This window comes from Eretmochelys imbricata, chromosome 5 (assembly GCF_965152235.1).
Source record: "Eretmochelys imbricata isolate rEreImb1 chromosome 5, rEreImb1.hap1, whole genome shotgun sequence".
NCBI classification, from domain to species: Eukaryota; Metazoa; Chordata; order Testudines; family Cheloniidae; genus Eretmochelys; species Eretmochelys imbricata.
Window position 1 is genome coordinate 16381388 of NC_135576.1, and position 23144 is coordinate 16404531.

A 23144-nucleotide genomic window follows, 5' to 3' on the forward strand; every position below is an offset into this window, starting at 1 on the left:
TTGAGAGGGACCCTTCAGAAAGAATTATAATTCACCTACATGTGAGTTATTTCCATCTCTTCCCCAGAAAACTAAAGATTTCAAAGAACTGAACTAGTTAGATTTATTGTGCCAACACCTCGGGGTGATGAGCACCTACAACACTCACTGACTTCAAAGGAAGGTGCAGGGCTCAGCACCCATGAAGATTTGGCCCAGAATGTTAGATCACGCTGTATGAGAAGGAAAAAAGTTAGATCCTTAGCTCAAAATGGCCAGTTATATCACTTCTAAAGAGTTGTTCAATGAATTTAAACCCTGATTTTTTTTGGATAGTTTCAACTTTTTCTCATTGAAACTCATGAAAGAATATATTCAGCTACACAAACCTATTTTTAGGCCACATTCACTTCTGGGCATTTACACACTGCATGTACCAAACTAAAATATAACTTTACATCCTATTGAGGAACCACAAAAGTGATTGAATTTGCAGGGTAAAGTGCTAAGACAGTCACATGTGAAATGATTTTTAGTCTTTATAAATGAAAGAAACTTCCATTGTTTCTGAATGTTTGAATCAAGGGATGGTCAAAGTGCAGCTCAATGTGGCCTGCTGCCGCCATGTTCGTTTAGAATAAAATGTGTAGTTTACACACAATAGGGAGTATTGCTTGCTAGGAGCTATCTTGATCTGGACCAGCATTGCAAGCTTGGACCTCTTGTCCTCACAGGCTGCACCTCTTTATTGAAAATAAGGACTACAATCTGCTCCACTGTATTCAAGTTAGGTGAGGCCCTTTAGCTCTTGGTAAGTAGTCAGCATGGCCATCAACTGGACAAAGTTTGGACACCTCTGTCATAAACCATGTTGAAACTTAAATACACATCAATTCAGTTATATTTATCTTTCCCTCCTTAATTTACAGTCTCCATTCCTGTCAGATTATTTACTTACCACTTTCAGTCTGAGAAGATTTTTTCACTGAGTTACCTGAACTGTTGCTCTCGCTTTAGAGCAACCAATTTTTGTCTCTCTTCCTCTCTCTTCTCTCTCAGCACTTTTGCTCGCTCTCTCATTTTTGCTTCTCTTTCCAGCATGGTTTCTTCCATTGACTCCATCTCAGTGAAATAGCTCTTTTCTTCTGCTTCCAGAAGTGCCCGAAGCCTGAAAGGAAGAAAATATTTCAACAAAAGCTAAACAATCCTGTCTGTTGAATGCTGCAGCTTTAGTACATTTACTATGAAATTATCCGATTGAAAGTTTTTAGTTAATCTTGTCTAACAGAATCTATGCTCAGAAGTGTGTGTGTGTGTGTGTGTGTGTGTGTGTGTGTGTGTGTGTGTGTGTGTGTGTGTGTGTGTATAATAGATTATACACAAACCATGAGAGACAACTAGCTCCCTCAATCATTTTCTTATCTGATGGCATGTCAGTTTAGCATACGGACAAAGCAATAGATAAATCTCTATGGTCATTTAGGGTCCACTCAAGCATTGGTATGAAAGGAATTATGCCATCAAAATTCTGATATCACCTGAGAATGGACAGACCCTTGTGCATCTCTGCTGGGTCTGTTGCTCTAAAAGATGAAGCAGTTAAAATATGCTGCCATTTAAAAAAAAAAAAAAAAAAGTAAGGGCATTGTTCAGAGATCAAATCCTTGGAAATCTGCTAGACAATGATGCTTGAAATGTAATTTAATTTTAAACATTACAATTTGTAAAACGCACGTGGTTAAATATGACATTTGGGCCAAAATATGACATACTTCAGAAGTGTTGTAATTCACTCTGGAATCAATGGATCTTAAAGAGGTGGGGAACAAGTCTACTGCCTTCTTGTGGAAGCCATCAGTACAAAAATCAATGCTAAAATAGACAAAAGACAAAATTGGAGCTCAAGTTCTCATTGTAAAAAGTGAAAACAAATACAACCCAAACGACTTGTTCTCCAAGGGGGTCACTTTCAGAGCTGGCATCACAAACCCTAGTGCTGGGGTCGGCTCAAAGTGCTGTACCTCAATATCGAAGGAAGTTCAGTGGCCAAGAGGGATGTCCTCCTCCAGTTGGCTGTAGAACACAAAGCACTCATCATCTTGCTTCAGGAAACATCCTTTATCACTGTTTCTCAACTTGTGCCATTATGTCTCACCTCCATCATAGGCAATATGGGATAGCATTCTACATCAGGGAAGGTAATCTAGCAACTCCAGTCTAATCATCAGGTCAAAGTGATGTCACTGAATGGTAGGCTATAAAAGTGAAGGACCTGACTCTTATTTATGTCTACAAACCTTCATCTGCCAACTGGCCAACTCCTATGTTACCCATCTTTTAAGGATCTTCTGTCCATTGTGGTGCTTTTAATTCACATCATTCCCACTGGGGATACACAGATGATGATATGGATGGTGTGAGGCTAGAGGGGGAATCAACGGTCGATATGCAGCTTTTATATGATCCTAAGCTGTCACCCACTTTCCACAGCAAACAATGAACCTCAAATTCTTTCCTCACCTCACTTTAAAAAACAAAAACAAACAACAGCTGGTCAGTACTCTCCAGTGGCCACAGAGCATAAACTGCTTGATATGCTTCCTCGAACCCAGCATCAGCCTAATCACAACAGGCACACAAATTCCAACAACAAGGGGCCTTTGGAAACCTCAGTGGAATTTCCAGAAAGCAGCATAGGATCCGTTTCATTCTGAGTTCAAGCTGTCTGAGTCTTTACCCACACAGCCCATAATTGGAACAACATCAGTGCAGTCTCCCAAGTTTCTGTGATAAAATTCTGGCCACCACAAAGAAATATATACCCCTCCACTCCCCCCAGGATTTTGTCAACAATTAATTCCTGGACAGTCATCTGATGCAACCAGACTGTATCAGGAATTTAAATCCAGTAAGAATGAATAGGTTTGTGACAAAAAGCAGAGACCTTCTTTATCTTCTAGCTCAAACAAGGCAAAAGCGATGGAAAGAAACTATCTCCAAATTGAACTTCACACTTTCCAGTTGCAAAGTCTAGCAAACTATTAAGAGATTGAGTGGAGAGTCTTGGCTGGTCAAGAAGGAATACCCAGCCACAGCAAACTCCACCACATCCCAGCTGGTAGCCAATTGCAGAGCTCCTAATCAAGACAAAGCTTTCAGTCACACAGTTAAAATGATGGTTCCTGAGAAATGGCAGGTTCAGGGAGCGGATATGAACCTGATGACTCCTTTTACTCATCAAGAGCTCAACCTGGCTATACATCAACTGCAGCCTAATAAGGCTCCTAGTCCAGATACCATTCACAATGAGTTTGTTTCTCAATTTTGGTCAATCAGCAAAAACTGGCTGCTTCAAATTCTGAATTGTACTGAGAATTGCAGTATTCCAAAACCCTGGTGCAGAGCAGAGGTCGTAGCTGTTCCCAAGCCAGGAAAACCATTGACAGACCCAGAGAGCTACTGACAGATTTCTCTGCTGTGCGTTAACGACAAGCCGATGAAGAGATTAATCCTGATGTGGATTAATGAGGTAGTCACTCCTCAGCTGCCTCGCCTTTAGGCTAGATCCAGATCAGGAACTTTATCTGACTCAAAATATAGAAAATGCATGAAAGTCTGGAAAGAAAGTTTGGGCAGTCACTATTGATCTGACAGCAGCCTATGACACTGTGTGGCATATTAACTTGCAGCAGCTTAGCAGTCAGCCTATTTCTTGTAGGCTAATGATGCAGTTCATCTGAGAAATGGTTCGCAGCTAAAACTTCCTCCTGTAAATTGGGCAGAAAAATCAGTCACCTTAAATGTCTCCATAATGGCCTTCCACAAGAGTCAGTTTTGGCTCTCATTTTGTCCCAGAGATATACCTCCAACTTCCCTGAAACACAAGCCGAGAAGTATATGTATGGTGAGAACATCTGTATTGCTGACACTGGAAATTATTTCCCCAGGATCAAAGGGAATCTCAGTCAGCGTGGATATGCTGACAATTTACCTCCAGCCATGGAGACTAATCCTAGTGAAAATAAGACAGTAGCAACTACTTTCCATCTAAACAATCGTCTTGCCAATTGACCGATCTCAATCTGTGTCCATGGATGACTGCTGACGTTCCATCCAGTTGTCACATACTTGGGAGTAAAACTCGACCATAGCCTGACATACCAGTCCCACTTGGAACACCTGCAAATGAAGATTTCTTCCCATACCACTTTGATATGAAAACTATCAGGAGCCTCCTGGAGAGGAGACCCTTCAGTCCTTCATTCATCTGTATTGGCCTTTGTGCTTGTTCCAACTGAATGCTGCTCTGCAGTTTGGGGGCACAGGTGTCACACTCAAGTTGTTGACACTGAACTGAATTCAGCCACTCATTATTAGCAGCCGCTTGAATTATAGACCAATTTTCAGTCTGTATGTGCTAGCACACATAGCTCTGCCTGATCTTCGACCAGTTGCCCTTTCTGTTAAGTCTACCTACCTGGACATCTGTGACAAATGAAACCAACCCATTACATCTCCCGTTGACTGATGCTCCATTCTCAGACAGGAAAAACACAGCACCAAATCAAAGGTCTGCTGGTATTCTGGGAAGGAATCACACCCCTGTGTGACACCACAGCTGATCACTACTCCCCTTTGCTATGTCAGCACATGCATTCTTGGATAAGAGTGCTACTGGCCCTTTACCATGCTCGAATGATCAGCTCTGCCAGAGAGCTGAAAACTACATTCTTACAGAGCAGAGAGCATCAGCGGGAAAGAGAGTCTAAAACAGTAAATAAATTTAGGAGTCCATCGCTGCACCTGCCTCCTTATCTACTTGATCTTAGATCCTGCATCAGCTCAACAGAGTACTCTGAGGATTGTCCAGAGTTGCTGCAACTATGCTCTGGCTTAGCCTGGTTTCTTCCCCATGTTGTGACTGGGAAAGCATTGCAGTCAATAACTCATGTAGTGATGGGTACTCAACCCAACATCTAGAGGGCAGTTTACAACACCTAGCCTCTCTTGATATAGAGGGCATCCTCTGGTAACGGAACTTGGACATTGAGCTCCGATGTCTGCATATGAGAGAAAGAGAGGTGGCCAATTTCAAACGAATTGTAAAGGCAGTATTACACATTTGTAGGTCTGTGAAAGTATAAGCGGCTTCATACTAGACTATTTTATGTTTTGAGGGGATGTTTTACTAAGAAAAGCAACAATAGGGTATAAGAAGTAAGAGAAGTGTCCACTTTACCTGAGACATTCTAACAATCACCTGTTACTTGCTTCTCCTGGTACAATACCTTTTTGCTCCCTGAACACATAAATTATATCAACCACTTGTAATATGCATCACCATTTACCTCTGTATTTGGCCCAAAAAGCACTGAGAGAACATGGGACTGAGAGCCAGGAACTCATAAATTTTAATCCTAGTTCTCACAATGACACCTTTTGTGACCTTGGGCAAGTCACTTTTTCTGCCTGTAAAATGGGGATGACACCACTTACTTACATCACAGGAGGACTTCTGAGGAGACTGGTAAATATAATATTAGTTAATATTTGTAAAGCAAAGTATCTAACAACAAGAATTTTTGCTCTAAGGACTCACTGGTGATGGACACTGAACTTCCTTCTCACTACACATGGCCCCTCCAAGTCAGGGTTAAGTCATGCTTGAAAGACAGCGTACGAAACGTGTACTACTAGTCACTGTGCAGTGCCTACTCTCGGAACGGACAGAAGATTAATCTTCAGGGCTATCAAACCAGCATTTCTCACAACACTGAATTCGCTTAATGAAAAAGATGTACACTGACTAAGAAATTAAAGCATTTGACTATTTTCTAGGATGATTCAAGTTCAGTTCTACTCCATAAAAACATAAAATGGCATCATGAAGTCTCGTGTGTATTGTTTATCAACAATTTCTGGACTGAATTTACTTACTCACTAGGAACAATATTTTTTTCTAACTGCTTGCCCTGCAAGTGGGCCCTGGGATCTAAAAGTTAAATTAAAGACTTTGTATTGGCATAACTAAGAACACAATTTGACTGTTGTGACACTAGTAAACCAGGTGTCAGCTCTTGCCATGGCTCAAATTCATAGCTGGAAAACAGACCAGCTCACTTGTATGTTAATACTGTTTGAGACAGATGATGAGCTTGTAAGGATGTGTTTAGACTCTATAAAATGGTTGTCAGTTGCTGCATGCATTAATCTTACTTCTTTTGTCTGTATCCCATGCTATAAGGTAATATGTAAGTTTTGTTTTATAATTGTAAAAATGTCTGCTCTGAGCTTGTGAACCTAGGCAGGAAAAGTGGTTTCCCCATCCATCCAGAAGAACTATCAAGACTAAATGGACCATCCAACACAAAGGCTCATTTAATGGCCTTCTTACACCCATGAAGGTTCTACATGTCAGAAAGCACATCCTATCAATTTGAATTCTGGAACAGATAGCTGACATGAAGATTTTTCATCTCTTTTCTGTTCGGTCTCTTTCAAGGGATGGAGCTAAGAATCAAAACACAGAGACCCCATGGTCAACCTGGGTTAGCCCTAAAAAGACAGTGCTTTTAGAACCCTAGACCGAACTCATTTGCATATATATGCTGCCTGCTTTAACCTGTAAATAACGACCTTGTTTCTTTTTCCTAGTTAATAAATCCTTAATTGGTTTATTACAGGATTAGCTACCAGCTTTATGTCTGGTGTGAGATCCAAGGTACAAACTGATCTGGGATAAGTGACTGGTCTCTTGGGACTGGGAGCAACCTGAATATTTTGTGATTCTCGGTGTAAGAGACCATTTATCACTAAGTCCAGCTTGCCCAAGTGGCAAGATAGACTGGAGTGCCCAAGAGGACTGTCTGTGACTCCATGCTAACTAAGACTGTTACAGTGATCCAGGAGTTAATATTTGTTACTGAGTTGGTGAAATTTAATTATATAATATACCACCACTTTGGGGTCTCTGCCCTGCTTTTGACAGTCTGCCCTGATGGTGGCACTCATGGTCATGAACCACTCCCAAGAGCATGACAGCCCTGCAGTTGGAAGTTTTAATAACTGTGTTGATACATGAGCCAGAATGCAGTTCACTCTCTTAGCCCTAAAGAACCAAAAAAGCTAACTGGAGTGAGGAGTGCTGAAAACATATTTTCATCAGTGAATTCAGCAGATATGACCCTAACACACTGATTTAGCGTGTGTGGCCACATCTGTCTCTAATGTTTGGCCCAGTAACTGTACAGCCTGCTATTTAACTGACAGCTAAATTAGTTCTCTTTTAGTGCAAGCAGTCTATGCTTCTGCCCTGGGGTCACCGATAAAAATAGCATTGCTATTTACATGGCCCCAGTTCATTACACACACACAGCAGAAATCCATTGAGTGATTTTGTTTTGGCAGTCACTATACTGAACATACTTGAAACTTTAAGTTATTAGGGCACGTTTCTTTTGTTCCCATCGATATTATTCTAAATCAATTTTGCTTGCTTTTAAGCATGGAAATGAGGATGAGAAGAACCTGAAATCCATTTATCAGTTGGCTCCAGCTTTTTGATTTGTTACCTCTCTCTTCTATCCTCAGTTCCTGCCAGGTACTCCTGCATTGTCTGATCGACCTTCTTCTGTACAATACTGTGAAGCCTTCTGCGTTCATTGTGATTCTCCCACTGACTGACCTGCAGACCTCTGTTGTGAACCTTTGTGAAAGCCAAGTATTCAAGACGTTCTTTTTCTTTACGTCTGCATTCCAAGATGAAACATTGAAACTTATCAGGTTTAGGAAACTTGGCCCTCTGTAAAAGAAAACATGTTTTTAACAATGGAAACAAGACCAATGGCTCTCTTTTAGTTTATCATCTCAAACAGGTAACGACCAATCATAAAGCAGGTATTAATAGGAGTTCAAAGTAATGTTAAATATAAAATTCAAAAACTACACTTTTCAGTAAATGCAAGCCACCATTCTAGGAAGGACTAGATAGCTCAAGGGATAGGTAATGGGATTAGGACCCATTCACCTCTAGGTCACAGAGACCATGGTTTACTGTGCTGACTAATACTGACTCACTACTTGGGCTCTGTCTACATTACAGCCTATGTCGGCATAACTTATGGCGCTCAGGGTTGTAAATAAACCACCCCGTGAGCGACATAAATTACACCAACATAAGCGCTTGTGTGCACGGTGCTGCAGCTTCTCCCACTGACATAACTTCTGCTGCTCAGACGTGGATTTTTTACGCTGATGGGAGAGCTCTTGCCCATCAGTATAGCGCACCTTCACAAGATGTGCTGTAGCAGTGCAGCTGTATCGGTTCTGCTGCCCCACTCTAGTGCTGTATGTATAAACATGGCCTCACTCGTACTCTACTTATCTACTTTTCTGTCCGCATCCATTTGTGTCTCTTGCCATTGACTGAGACTGTAAGCTCCTTGGAGCAGGGACCTTCCTTTATTGATCTTTGCTGGGGTCCTGGTCCAGGACTAGGGCTCCTAGTCGCTACGGTAATACAAATGAATAATGATAACGATAATAAGTTGCTCTCATCCGACAGCATGGTTGTGGCCAGTGACCCACAGCACCATAAACACTGCAAACCTCTGCAGGCAGCCCTAGGAGTAGAGTCCCGCTGCCCTTCGCTGTAACGCAGGGGAGAGGCTGAGTTGTCCCTGCCCCACACCGACCTGGCGGCTGTGTGGCCAAGTCCCCAGCTCTGGGGCCCTCCACCCTGCAGAGGAAACATCACATGCTCTGCGGTCCTGCCCTGGGGTCTCACCACTCCACCACGCACAGGGATTCCCTCCCCATCCCCCGAATTTCTTTAACCTTTCCCCCCCCCCCCAGTTTTGTAAACTAGTTACATGCAGTGTTGCCTGTTTAGTGATTGTTTGGAAATGTGAATTGAAATAGAAACGTTAATACACACTTTAAAAGCATATACAGTGTATGATAAAATATGTGTATCTGAAAAAGTATAACAGATTTGAAAAGTATAAACATAGACTAGCTTCCTTATACAGCTGTTGTTTTTTATGACAATGTCCGTGCATTCATTTCCGTGATGTTGGCCAACCTAATAATTTCAAATTATGATTTGTAAGCAAAGTCTAAATGAGCTCTCCTGGACAGCTAGTGATGAGCTAGGGGGAAAGTCTTCAAGACCAGATTGTATTTACATTCACACCTAATCTACCTAGGTATCCAGCAAACAGAGCTGCATTGGCCAAGTGATAGATTGGCTGAGGTTGGGTTACAAATCACTTGAATGCGGGGGGCGAGGGGGAGGAAATGAAATGTTCTTATTCTTGTTGTCTGAGTAGAGGGCAGTAGAACTGCACTTAGCCTATGCTGATTGAGGGCATCAAGAGAGAGGGTAGGGACAGGTGTTTTGCTTGATGGTCTGCCTGAGTCACAAGTACTATTTAACCTGCCCCTCTCCACTCTTTAAAGACAGAGCTGATTAGGCTCCATAGATAGGCTTTTGTTTTCTTAAGTAACCACTACAGCTGAAATCAGGTCTAAGTGCTTAGAACTGCTGTAGGACAGTGTTTCTGTGGAAGAGACGGCCCAGTCTGCACTAGCAGCGAGGTTCCCCCACCGAGAGCTCAGCTGAAATCACTGAGAGCTGGGTGGAACCTCAACAGACCAACTCGCAGAGGTCACAGTGGCAGGTGGCAGCAGAAGGTGACGGCGCAGCGCCATTGGCAACATTGCAATGGAGTGAACAGTGGCACAACGAACAACAGAGGCCAGAGCTAACGGTGAGCAGCTGGAGGAACGAGCAAGGTGCCTTCTTGCCCCCACCTGGGAGGTGAACTCATGTGAACGCACCTCTGAACTCCGAGACTCCACTGACCAAGGACAACACCAGTGAGTGTTAATGAGGCTGTTAAGAATGCTGGAGACACAACACAGTTCATCTGACCAAACATGGCTGTGGCATCATACACTCTATTTAAGCAAGATATATCACACACTACAAACTGGATGCCAATGTTAAGTGCATTGTCACTTGTTCATCCTGAAGCTGAACACTGGTTCTGAACAAGACCAGCATATACTCACTATCTTAACTGATTTCAGAGTAACAGCCGTGTTAGTCTGTCTTCGCAAAAAGAAAAGGAGTACTTGTGGCACCTTAGAGACTAACCAATTTATTTGAGCATGAGCTTTCGTGAGCTACAGCTCACTTCATTTATCTTAACTGACTGGCTAGAAGCATGTGGTGCAACAGTGAAAGACTCAACAGTTGAAAAAGTGAAGAACTCTCTCACCACAAAAAAAAATTTGCACACATGGCTGATGAATGCATCAATGCAAATGGGCATCAAGGATTAAGTCATTGTGTATGTTTTCTTGATGTCAGTGGTAGGCCAGTAGATGCGTTTCTAGATGTTCAAGTTATAGAAGACACATTGGCTGCATCTGTGACAACCCACACCTTAGAAGAGTTAAATGCTTGTCAGTTGGACCCCAAACAGATGGCTGCTTCTATATTTGATGGAGCTGCAAAATTCTCTAGAAGACATGGTGGAGTACAAGCTTTACTCAGAGAAAAGTGTAACCCTAATCGCTCCTATACACACTGCAGAGGTCATCTACTCCAACTAGTGCTAGTACGAGCTGTAGACTCTTCAAAAGACATTTAAAAAGCTATAAATTTAATGTCTTCATTATATTCCTTTTTCTGCAAGAGTCCAAAAAGACTGAATATCTTGGAAAATATAGAAGATACACTGGGACTCAAGTTCAAATTAGTCCAACCTGGGAAAACCCTCTGGCTTTCTCATGAGCAATCCTTGGCTGTTGTCTTAAAATTACGCCAGCCATTATTATTGGCTTTGGAAAGTATCTACCAAGATGGGATGGATCTAAGTAGTGAGGCTGGTGGATTACTTTTGTTACTACATTCAGAGAAGATTATTGTCATTCTCTCCCTTGTAAGTCTACTGTTGAAACCACTTGGGTCATTAAACAATGCCATCCAGGCATCTGCTACAACAGTAGTAGATCTTTGTCCAGCAATAGAAGCTACATTTGGATCAATCAGAGAGCTATCTATTGAAAAACTACTGGAAAAAGCAAAGACTTCAGTCCTTAAGTTGAGTAATGAAGGCATTTATATTGAATCCTTAAGTGAAAAGGACAAGAAGTGTTTGTTAAGACAAAGTACACAGACTTGATTCTTAAAAATCTACAACAGCGACTTATAGATTCTACTCAACCTCTATGTAGCTTTTACAGATCCCTGTCCTATAAAACACCAAGAGTTGAGTGGAGTGAGGCACAACCAGCAATGGGGCTGCCATGTGCTCAGGACAGAATAGAGAATTTGAACACAAAGTGGAATATCATACAACAAATTAATGAAGATTTTACTTCAACTTTCAGAGGCTCGTTCTCCTGCACATCTACCAATGTGATATGTGCCAGCAATGCCCCTCTGCCATGTACGTTGGCCAAACAAAACAGTCTCTACGTAAAAGAATAAATGGACACAAATCAGACGTCAAGAATTATAACATTCAAAAACCAGTCGGAGAACACTTCAATCTCTTTGGTCACTCGATTACAGACCTAAAAGTGGCAATTCTTCAACAAAAAAACTTCAGAAACAGACTCCAATGAGACTGCTGAATTGGAATTAATTTGCAAACTGGATACAATTAATTTAGGCTTGAATAAAGACTGGGAGTGGATGGGTCATTACACAAAGTAAAACTATTTCCCCATGTTTATTCTCCCCCCCTACCCCCGCACTGTTCCTCAGACGTTCTTGTCAACTGCTGGAAATGGCCCACCTTGATTATCACTACAAAAGGTTCTGCCCCCCGCTCTCCTGCTGGTGATAGCTCACCTTACCTGATCACTCATTACAGTGTGTATGGTAACACCCATTGTTTCATGTTCTCTGTGTACATAAATCTCCGCACTGTATTTTCCACTGAATGCATCCGATGAAGTGAGCTGTAGCGCACGAAAGCTTATGCTCAAATAAATGTATTCATCTCTAAGGTGCCACAAGTACTCCTTTTCTTTTTTATCATCGCTAGTGGCTTGACCCAATCTTTGTGCTATGTTTCCTGAGATGAAAGAAGTAGGAATTCATCTCTTGTTACTCCCAGTCACAACAGCTACATTTGAGCATGCTTTTGACTCATTGAATAGAATTTTGTGTTCTGAAAGAAGTCGCCTTCTGCCTAATCATGCGAATGATCTAATGAGCGTATCAATTGAAGGAATGGAAATACCGGACACACGAGTGGCCACCAAAGATGAACGCATTGCATTCAAGAAGTTCATTAACAGAGTTGTGCAAAATTATAACACGAAACCAAGAAGGATCAAGATGTAGTGCTTCATAGAAGGCTTGAGTAGCCAATTTTAATTTTTGTGATGATTTTAAAACATGAGTTAAATCTAATTAAACGGTCAGGAAACATTTTTCAGTTTTTACTGTAGTGCCACAGAGCCACCTTCAACCTCACAGTCTCACCCCTCATCAGCCCTGCCCCCCCCCATAAATTTGAACACCTCCCTCCATTTCAATGCCTGGGGAAAACACTGGCCACGCACCATAGTGCGGTGCCGGCACCCAGTGATGAACTGACAAAATCTTAACAACCGGTTCCTTCCTCACCCCACGAGGGGGTCATGGCCCACTCCCACCCCCCCCGGGACTCCTGCCCCATCCAACCCCCCGCGTTCCTTGACACCCCCCCCAGTCCCCTACCCCATCCATTACCCTCGCCTGTCCACCCCCAGAACTGGGCAGGAGGGTCTCATGGGCCACCGTAGTGGGTGCCCACCCTGCCCCTAAGAGCCAGAGGGACCTGCCGGAGGGGGCAAGGTGAGGAGTCCCGGCATTGCTTACCTGGGGCAGCTCCCAGGAAGCATCCGGCAGGTCCCTCTAGCTCCTAGGGGCAGGGTAGCTGCTCCCCACACTGATCACATCAAAAGTGATGCCTTAGGCACCGACTCCGTGGGTGCTCCGGGGCTGGAGCACCTACGGGGGAAATTTGGTGGGTGCAGAGCACCCACCGGCAGCTCCCCGCCCCGCTCTGTGCCTGGCCCCAGCTCACCTCCGCTCCGCCTCCTCCCCTGAATGCACCGCCCCGCTCTGCTTCTCCACCCCCAGCTTCCCACAAATCAGCTGTTTGCAGGGGAAGCCTGGGAGGGCTGAGAAGCAAGCAGCGGCTTCGCGCTCAGGCCCAGGGAGGCAGAGGCAAGCTGGGGCAGGGAGCGGTTCCCCTGCGCCCCCCCCCGGGCCCGGGTTACCTGCTGCAGCGCAGGTGGCCCTCCTGGTGCCCCCAGCTCACCTCTGCTCCGCCTCCCTGGGCCTGAGCGCGAAGCTGCCGCTTGCTTCTCAGCCCTCCCAGGCTTCCTGGGTGAACAGTTGATTCACGGGAAGCGGGGAGGGGGGGGCGCGGAGAAGCAGAGCGGGGCGTTCAGGGGAGGAAGCAGAGGCGGAGTGGAGTTGAGCTGGGGCCGGGCAGGGAGCTGCTGGTGGGTGCTCTGCACCCACCAAATTTCCCCCGTAGGTGCTCCAGCCAAGGAGCACCCACGGAGTCGATGCCTAAGGCGCCACTTTTGGCCGGTTGTTAACTTTAGAAGCTGTCAAGGTTCCTCCCCCACTCTGAACTCTAGGGTACAGATGTGGGGACCTGCATGAAAAACCTCCTAAGCTTATCTTTACCAGCTTAGGTCAAAACTTCCCCAAGGTACAAAATATTCCACCCGTTGTCCTTGGACTGGCCACTACCACCACCAAACTGATACTGGTTACTGGGGAAGAGCTGTTTGGACGCGTCCTTCCCCCCCAAAATACTTCCCAAAACCTTGCACCCCACTTCCTGGACAAGGTTTGGTAAAAAGCCTCACCAATTTGCCTAGGTGACTACAGACCCAGACCCTTGGATCTTAAGAACAATGAATAATCCTCCCAACACTTGCACCCCCCCTTTCCTGGGAAATGTTGGATAAAAAGCCTCACCAATTTGCATAGGTGACCACAGACCCAAACCTTTGGATCTGAGAACAATGAAAAAGCATTCAGTTTTTTACAAGAAGACTTTTAATAAAAAAAAGAAGTAAATAGAAATAAAGAAATCCCCCCTGTAAAATCAGGATGGTAGATATCTTACAGGGTAATTAGATTCAAAAACATAGAGAACCCCTCTAGGCAAAACCTTAAGTTACAAAAAAGATAAACAGACAGAAATAGTTATTCTATTCAGCACAATTCTTTTCTCAGCCATTTAAAGAAATCATAATCTAACACATACGTAGCTAGATTACTTACTAAAAGTTCTAAGACTCCATTCCTGGTCTATCCCTGGCCAAGACCCATACAGACAGACAGAGACCCTTTGTTTCTCTCCCTCCTCCCAGCTTTTGAAAGTATCTTGTCTCCTCATTGGTCATTTTGGTCAGGTGCCAGCGAGGTTACCTTTAGCTTCTTAACCCTTTACAGGTGAGAGGAGCTTTCCCCTGGCCAGGAGGGATTTCAAAGGGGTTTACCCTTCCCTTTATATTTATGACAGAAGCCCTTTTAGAACCGGTTGTAAAACGGTTCTAAATTTAACAACCGGTTCCAGCGAACTGGTGGGAACCGGCTCCAGCTCACCACTGCCTGCACCCAGCGCCGCTGCCTCCCCACCCTACCGCAGGGCCTGCGCCCACCAGGGGCACTGGAACAATGTGTACAGCGGGGCAGCCGAGAGCCATTGAACCCAGCTGAAAACCCGGGACATGATGGAAACCACTTCGTGCCCGAGGGTGCAGCAGCACCCCCCGCACCCCTCAGTTCCAGCACCTATGGCCCCCTACCCCGCGCCCCACACCGTGCCTCTGCGCCCACTCCCGTCCCCCGGCCCTGCGCCTGCGCCTCAGCCCGAGCGTCTCACCAGCGCCACTGAGTGCGGGGTGGGGCCCGTCACCTCCCGGGGGCGCTGGCTCCACTGGCCCAGCATCACTCCCCCGGCCGCCGCTGGAACCGCGGGGAGACTGCCCGGCCGCCGCCACTTCCGGGACGCGCGACCCGTTGCTATGACAATTGGCGGAGCATAGCGGAAGTGACCTCAGGAGAGAACGCTCTGTGAGCCGTCTCCTGAGGATCACGCGTCAGCAAGCGTGCGGCGCATGCCCACGAATGGGCGGCGAGAAAGCTCGGTTCGTGGGGGGAACACAAAGGCAGCAGTAAGCATGCGCATAATGACGTTGTGATTCGTGGTGGAAGCCCAGGCCTGCCGTGGTTGCTAGGTGCCCGCAGTCAGTGCTCAGGGACGCAGGGGGCGGGGCCACCACTGTCAGAGCAGGGCCTTCTGCAGGGCGGGCAGCCTGGGTCTCCTTCCCTAGCGCAAAGCTGCAGGCCAGACTGTCCTGTATGCCATGGGGCTGTGCTCCCCACACTACAGCAGCCTGCTTTGCTCCCCCTGTCTATCGGGCCACTGAGCCCTGGCCCCAGTTACACCAAGCATGTTCCCACCTGCACACACAGCACCGCCCCTGAGCACAGGGCCTGCCAGCCCTATCCCCTCGCCAGCACACATAGCACCCCCATATATGGATGCAGACCACAGAGCCCTGCCACCACCATTCACCCACCAGCCAACACACCACCACTACCGTGTATGGGGCTGTTGGGTCCAGGGTGGTGGTATCGCTGTACTCCCACCAACACACAGGGCTGTGCGCCACCACTCTGCTCCTGCCAGCACACACGCACATACTGCCACCATGTAGGATGCCACCAAGCCGGGAGCCTCGTCACCACCATGCTCCCATCAGCACATATGCTGCCACGACATATGGAGCCATTGCTGCTAATACCGTGCTCTCACAGACCCATGTGTTACCACTGTGTATGGAGATAGCACTCCTAGGGCACCACCACTGCTCCACTCACTACGAAAATGTACGTTTATGTGACTTGCCTAGAGTCACATAGTGAGTCAGTAGCAGAGTTGGGAACAGAACCTTTATGTCCTCTGATGGAATATGTTTTACAAGGAATGTAATTTTAAAAATACTGTAGCTCTGATCATCAACATTTAATACATATGGACATACATATATTTGAGAGCTAACATCTAGGTGCGCTTTAGCGTTATAAAATGTTTAGAATATTGCTTTTAATTTAGACCCTTTTTCTCTGTAGATAATGCCGAATCTGGGCTTTTTGTCAGTTCATGCTTAAACCAAGGTCCTACAGCATAGTGCTTGCTCTTTTCATTTCAGCTAAACCTCTTCTATGATGCGTTATTGACATCTAGTGGCCAAATGATTCATTGTAGTTGTGCAGTCTGGAAACGCACAGGATGATACGGTATATGAATCATAGAATATCAGGGTTGGAAGGGACCTCAGGAGGTCATCTAGTCCAATCCCCTGCTCAAAGCAGGTCCAATCCCCAATTAAATCATCCCAGCCAGGGCAGTATCATGAAGTAGTATCATGAAGTAGTATCATGGCACAGGAATGTAGAAATTACAAGATTAACCAAAAAAAACCAAACCCTACTAGCTTTACTATCCTCTTGCAAGGGCAGTATATAGTCTCCTGTGACATTATGAGTGTAATATAATATCTCATTGAAAGGTGACAGGGCCAGAAAGAGTTAATTAACTCACAGTCTGACCTGATCCTTGGCCAAACTTTAAAGATGGGTTAGGAAGATATGTAAATGATTAGAGATTTGAAATGCAAGTCTGCATTGTTAGAGATAGAAGGGTAGATGTTTGTTGAGGTCTTGTGATGTAAGCAAACAAGTCTTGTCTATTGTTATAGCTTTGATTCAAAGATCAAAAAAGGAGTATTAACATTTAGGAAGACACTTGAGTGAAATCGTATTATTGTCAACATGTCTCTCTGCAGGTTGTGGTAACCTGTAGCTGAACTGTTTAATGGATAAGTTACCCTGTAATAATTGCCATGATGTTTAGGAGAAGGAAAGTTAAGGCTATTGTTTTCTCAGGCCAAAAGGCTGCTAGAAATGTATAAAACCCTTGGGACATGATCCTTCTTCATCTCAGATCTGCTTTGGGTTTCAAGAAGGGGAAACCCTAAGCCATAAGGATTGAGATCCCCAGTCACCCTGAATATGGACATTGGACTATAACCTATGGACTATTTCTAAAAGGACTTTTGGCAACTACAAGCTCATCTCTGCTATGTGTCTGAACCTCAAGAATTGCATTCAAGTCTGTACATGTATTGATCTTTTAACCAACACTCTCTCTCTTTTCTTTTTTAATAAATTTTAGCTTAGTTAATAAGAATTGGCTATAAGCGTGTATTTTGGGTAAGATCTAAGTTATAATTGGACCTGGGTGTGTGGCTGACCCTTTGGGGTTGGAAGAACTTTTTCTTTTATACGATGAGATAAGATTTTCAGTAATCATCATCATATCTGACATGTGTGTCTGGATGGAGGCCTGAGGCTGGGTACTTTAAGGGAACTGCATTATTTGGACTTCTGAGTAACTAGTGAGGTAATACAGAAGCAGTTTTGTGCTGGCTTGGTAAATCTAAGTACTGGAATATCCACCAGCGTTTGGGGTTTGTCTGCCCTGTTCTGTTTGCAGTTCACCCTAACTGAGTGACCTCAGCTGGGCAGCATTGTCACACTCCTTAGAGCCCTTAAACCTCTAACTGCCAGAAGCCTGGACTGGACAATGGGGGATGGATCACTCAATAATTGTCCTGTTTTGTGGATTCCCTCTGAAGCCATCGTTAGAGACAGAATACTGGGCTAGATGTACCACGGGAGCATACGCTCTCCTGCTACCCTATTCTCAGGTCCTTCCTGTGTCTCTTAGTTCTTTTCAGTCCATCCTCATCCATCAACTAGGCACAGTTCTTTTTACTGAGGTCTACTCTAGAGTAATTAATTAGAGTTTCAATAACCACAGAGCTGGCTCAGCTGCTATTCCCCAGTTCACTGTCACAGGGTGCCTTGTGACTTAGTGGCTAGCTGACTGGGAGATCAGACAGATGACGAGAAAGATTAAGGTCTTTGGTTTTGTCAAGAAGCACTCTATCTTATTTTGAAGGAAGACTTTGTCCCTCTTCCACATACTCAAGCAGGATCTTCCTGTGGTTCTTCTATACCAGAGGAAAAGGGGCTCTCCAGCCCACCCACACCTTGGAGCTCAAATCTAGGGCCCAGGAACAGAGTAGTAGTTTGAGTTTTCCTTTCAAGTGTTCCCACTCTGCCTTTACCCATCATGTTCCCTAAGAGAGACCCCAGAGTACAGGTAAGCTTTCAACAGTTTGGAACAGTCCCAGTTTTTTTATTCTACCCCCTCATGAAAGGCACTAAAGCCTTCACCAGATGGAAATTAACTGTTCTCCCTGGATCCTCTCACTTCAAGAACGAATCAAAGACCTTCACAAGTAACAGATACATGGCTCCTTTTTGCTCCAGAGGAGAATCCAGACTCAGGGCCTGATTCCTCACTGCTCTGCACCTTGTGTAGTTATTTACAGCTAGTTCAAAAATCAAAATAATAGTGTTTTATACTTTTTTTCCACAGGTGTAAAGAAGTACACAAAGATTAGAGCAATAGACTTTAGCAGAGCAAATCAGTTTCCTAGTCTATACCCCCCTCTCTAAAGCCCTTTCTGGCCAGAAAAGAAAAACCAAACAAGGTCTGTAGGTTCTCCCTGCTCCAGGAGGAAACAGACAGAGCCAATTCCCTAGTTGGTGTAATCAATGAAGTTAATGGAGCTACAATGATATACACCAGCTGAGGATTTGGCCAACAGTCTTTCTATTCATTCTATAACTCCTTTCAGAAAAGAGCTTTCACTTCTTCCTCTGGAAGAGAAACAATGTCTTTTAAATTAGAACCAACCTTCTTCCCTGCCAAAAACATACCTGTTGTTGGCTCTCCATGTCCTTTGTGTGATAGCATGGCTGTTAATCCAATCCCAGCAGCTCTAACATCTGATTTTCTCCTTCCTCGTGAGGGTTCCAGGCTGAGTATCTCCACGAAGTGGAGTTTGAGCTCCCCTATGGCTTTTTCACCCACTCAGACTTTTAATGCTCCTAGGCCTCTGACAGGTAATATATTCCATCACGTTCTCATAAACCCTCAGTAACCGTGGCTGCAGGCAATATTTGATTGTACACTTGAGGAAATCATGCCTCCTGGATTCTTATGTCTGTCATCAGATTTGTGTGTGTGTATGATTGGCAGAGTTCCTCCCTACTGTGTGATCAGACCCACATGACTGGCTGAAAGGTCAGAGTGAGTCAGAAATTTTCATAAGCATCTATCTATGGGCATATACTATGTGTGTAATAGGGATTTCAACTTTTAATATCTCATATTGTTTGGTCATAAGAAAAAAAAGGGTTGGCTTCTACTCGTTTGGTATAGTTAATGCTTGCAGACCAGAAATATGCCATTTTGGGTCTCAGCTGAAGTGCACAAGGCCATACACAAAAAGCACAAGTCCATCCATGGAAGGGTGTGATATTTCCAATGATTAAGTCCATGCTCCATGGATTCTACTCTCATGGAGTTATGTTAAATTTACACTGGTGTAAGTGAGGTGCTGATAATTAATTAAAGAATTAATGATAATGATGTGCCACTGCTTCTGGAAGTAGCATCAAGTATCAGTTTTACTTCTGGGTTAGCTTTAATAAAGCAGTTACTTCTGTTGGAATCATCTGTGTCTTTCTGTGCTCAGTCCTCTTGGTGGCCCCACAACATGACAAGTGAGAGGAAACCAGCTGGATAGTGCAGTAGAGAATGTGGGGATAACTAGTTCTCCATGTTTAATCAACTCAGTGCTCATAAGAAGCTTAAAGGAGTTGCTGTGAGAAGCAGCAGCCATCCTAAAGCAGCTGGCTGAGCCTCAAATGTTAATTGCGGAGGCAGTTTTGGGATCTGTGAAATTGCTGACTTGGAAGAAATTGTTGATTGGGTGAGATGTGGGGCAATTAGTGGAAAAGTTCTAAATTTGACCAGGGGTTTGCTACAGTCTGAGTGCACTGATTGACGCTCTGATATTTGTGCCTACGTAAGGGGACTGTTGCCCCCTTACTAATATTCAGTGGGGGTGTTGTAGTTCCCAATACTAAAAGGGGGAAGGGTCGATGTGGAATCAGGACCTTGAGACTGCCAGTCTCTAGGAGCAATGGGGAGAGGCCAATGCTCCAGGTCAGCCTGAATGACAGGGCAGGCAGGTTAATTAGGGAGTCAGGAGGCTAGGGAGGTCCCATCCTCCGTGTGAGCTGGAATTGCCTGGATTAGACAGAGTGAGGCCAAGCTAAGGAGAAAGCAGGGGCACAAGCTGAGCTGGGGAGCAGAGCTGCAGCCCCAAAGCCAGAGGCACAGCCCAAAGAGAGCAGACTTACCCTGGGAGCAGAGCTACAGCAATCAGAACCAGAGGGGCCAGAAAAGCAGCCCACGAAGCAGGTCAGTGCTGGGAGCAGAGTCACAGAAGCAGCCTGCAGAGCAGACCTGTCCTGGGAGCAGAGCTGTAGCAACCAGGGCCAGAGAAGCAGCCCAGGGAGCTGGAGGCAGAGCAGTAGCCGTGCTGAGGCAGAGTGGAGCTGGAACTAAGACAAAGTGGAGCTGGAGCCGGAGCTGGGGCTGGAGCAGTCCGGAGCCGGGTGTCATGCGCAGCTGCGGAGAGCGAGGGGGGACCCTGGGCTGTGGGCCCAGCACAGGGAGACCCCTCAGCCAGGAGGCTCTGCAGGTCGGACTCGGAGGGGGATATGTAACCCTGACAGGGCGGGGGCAATGCTGGGAAGAAGGGCCCTGCCACCTAGAGCCTTAGAGTATGTGGCCACCACCAGAGCGAGTGTCCAACCCACAGTATCCCTGCAGCACAGCCAGGGCCTGAGAAGAAGGCCTGGGACTTACAAGGAACAGATTCCAGAGTAGCAGCCATGTTAGTCTGTATTCGCGAAAAGAAAAGGAGTACTTGTGGCACCTTAGAGACTCACCAATTTATTTGAGCATAAGCTTTCAATTGAAGTGAGCTGTAGCTCACGAAAGCTTATGCTCAAATAAATTGGTGAGTCTCTAAGGTGCCACAAGTACTCCTTTTCTTTTTAAGGAACAGATTGTTAACTGCCCTGACATTCCAGAGACACTGTTTGTGATGTTCCCTGCCACAGAGTGGGTTGATGTGTTGCCTTTAACCTTTCCCATTTTCCCTTATTCTTTTTAAAATTAATTGTTGATTAAATAACTTGCATTTGCTTTCAGTTGTATGTAATGGTTAGTGGGTTAGAGAAGTGCCCAGTGCAGAGAGAGTACCCCAGAGTGGGGACACCCTAGCTCCTGTCCTAGGTGACCACAGCAGGGTTGGGGGTCAAGCCTCCCAGGAATCCCAGGCTCAGCCTTGTTGGGGTTACGAGGACTCTGCCAGACAGGAGAGTGGGAGAGGAGTCCTCAACGACAGGGAGGCCACTGGGTAAAGGAAATGGCAGCAAGGATTCCAATCCTTTCGCTAGCCCACTTCACTGGGGTAGTGCAGAAGCCAGGAAAGTTCCCCAAAGTAGCGGGACTATTCCCCCGCTTACACCTAGTTTAGGGCAGCACAAGATCAATTTGCTTTGCTGGCATGCCCTGGGAAAAGTCCTGTCAGTCAAGCTTTCTCTCTTACCCTAACCATCACATGGGGATGAGGAAGATCAGCTGCTCTTTTCTCTCCCCTCACTGATAGATGGAAAAGCTACTATTCTCATCTCTCTCTCAAGCATGGAGGGGCACAGGATAACTAGAGAAAAGGGAATGAAAAGGAAAGGCGGGAGGAATGAATAATCCCAGCAATGTCAATATGATATGTATTAAATCATAAATACAATATGATGTGTCCTAATATACATTAGAGCCAAATGTGTTTGGAAGGTATTGTGACACAGTATGGTTTAGCTGGTAGTAATCTCGCTGCTGGGCTAGTGATGTTCAAGTTTCACATTAAGACGTGGGCTCCTATCCAATGCTTTTATTTCAGTGCAGTACTATGGGGATGGTGTAAATTAGAAATGTCTCGTCAATGAGACATTAACCTGGGTCCTCCTTGCTCACCATCTCTGTGGAGATTACAGATGTCACTTTTAGGAACAAGTAAGGTTTGTGCTTTGGCCAAAATTCCCTCTCACAACGAATCAGAGTTGAATGGCCAAAGTTGTGTGTGAGCTGTTGCAGAAAGCATCACTATGGTTGCTGTCGGGTTTGTCTGCACAGTGTATTAATAGTGTCTGATGGCTCTGTACAAATACTTTGGATATTTGGTTGTGAAAGATGCTACAGGAAACGAAATTCTATTTTTAGTGAAGTGATGCCCTTTGAAATGCAAGCAAACATACATGAATGCACTGATGAATGCAAATGCTGTGATGTTGCAGTTTAGTGTTTTATAAAGACTTCATACTTGTCAGTACGCAGAGTCCTTGGGTTATTAGCTAAATACAGTATTGCAATAATTTGTCTATTTTAGAAATGAAAATAAAGAAAAATTGCTGAGAAAACACTTATATTTTTACTACTGGGACATAAGTTGATGAATCTGTGAAACCAGATGGGAAACTTAAACTGAAAGAAAAGGAGTACTTGTGACACCTTAGAGACTAACAAATTTATTTGAGCATAAGCTTTCGTGACCTACAGCTCACTTTATCGGATGCACTGAATGATAGCTGAGGATTTGGCACAGGGAATAGAGGAAAAGTACTTTTTAAAAATGGCTTTTCCCCCTTGCTGAACTATTTAGTTCCTAATAGGCAGCCCTTACTGAGTCATGTCTTCCCTTTCCCTAAACAGGAAAACAATTTATTCCAGTTCCATTTGCTGGACAGCACATAGGTTTTCTGAGTCACCAAACAGTTTTCCTTTTTAGCCCTGAATTTTGAGAAAACCTGACCCTGAAGCTTCCACAGAGCATCCCTGGCTTGATCCTGAGCTCAGATATTCAGACAAAGTACCAGGAAGCTTGCAAAGGGAGTGTATTTTTATTTTATTTTACAAACAAAATAGTTCAAAGCATCAATTAATACTAGGAATTGAGGGCAAGATTTTTTATTTATTTATTTTAAATATAAGAAACCTTCTCTGAGCTAGCAGAGTATAATATAATTTGACTTTTATTAATATTAAGATTCCCCCCCCCTTATACTTCATTATGATAGC

General features: G+C 44.8%; 1 protein-coding gene across 1 annotated transcript in view; it reads right to left on the bottom strand.

The window, feature by feature from the left end:
- Positions 1 to 14973, bottom strand: part of CFAP53 (cilia and flagella associated protein 53) — a 35099-nt gene extending 20126 nt beyond the window's left edge. Inside the window, exons 1-3 of the mRNA XM_077816215.1 lie at positions 14895 to 14973; positions 7551 to 7780; positions 974 to 1147 (exon numbers count right to left, since the gene is read on the bottom strand). Coding sequence (XP_077672341.1) covers positions 974 to 1147; positions 7551 to 7780; positions 14895 to 14960 — 470 coding nt within the window. The 5' untranslated portion in view covers positions 14961 to 14973. The remainder of the gene's footprint in view (positions 1 to 973; positions 1148 to 7550; positions 7781 to 14894) is intronic.
- Positions 14974 to 23144: the final 8171 nt, after the last annotated feature.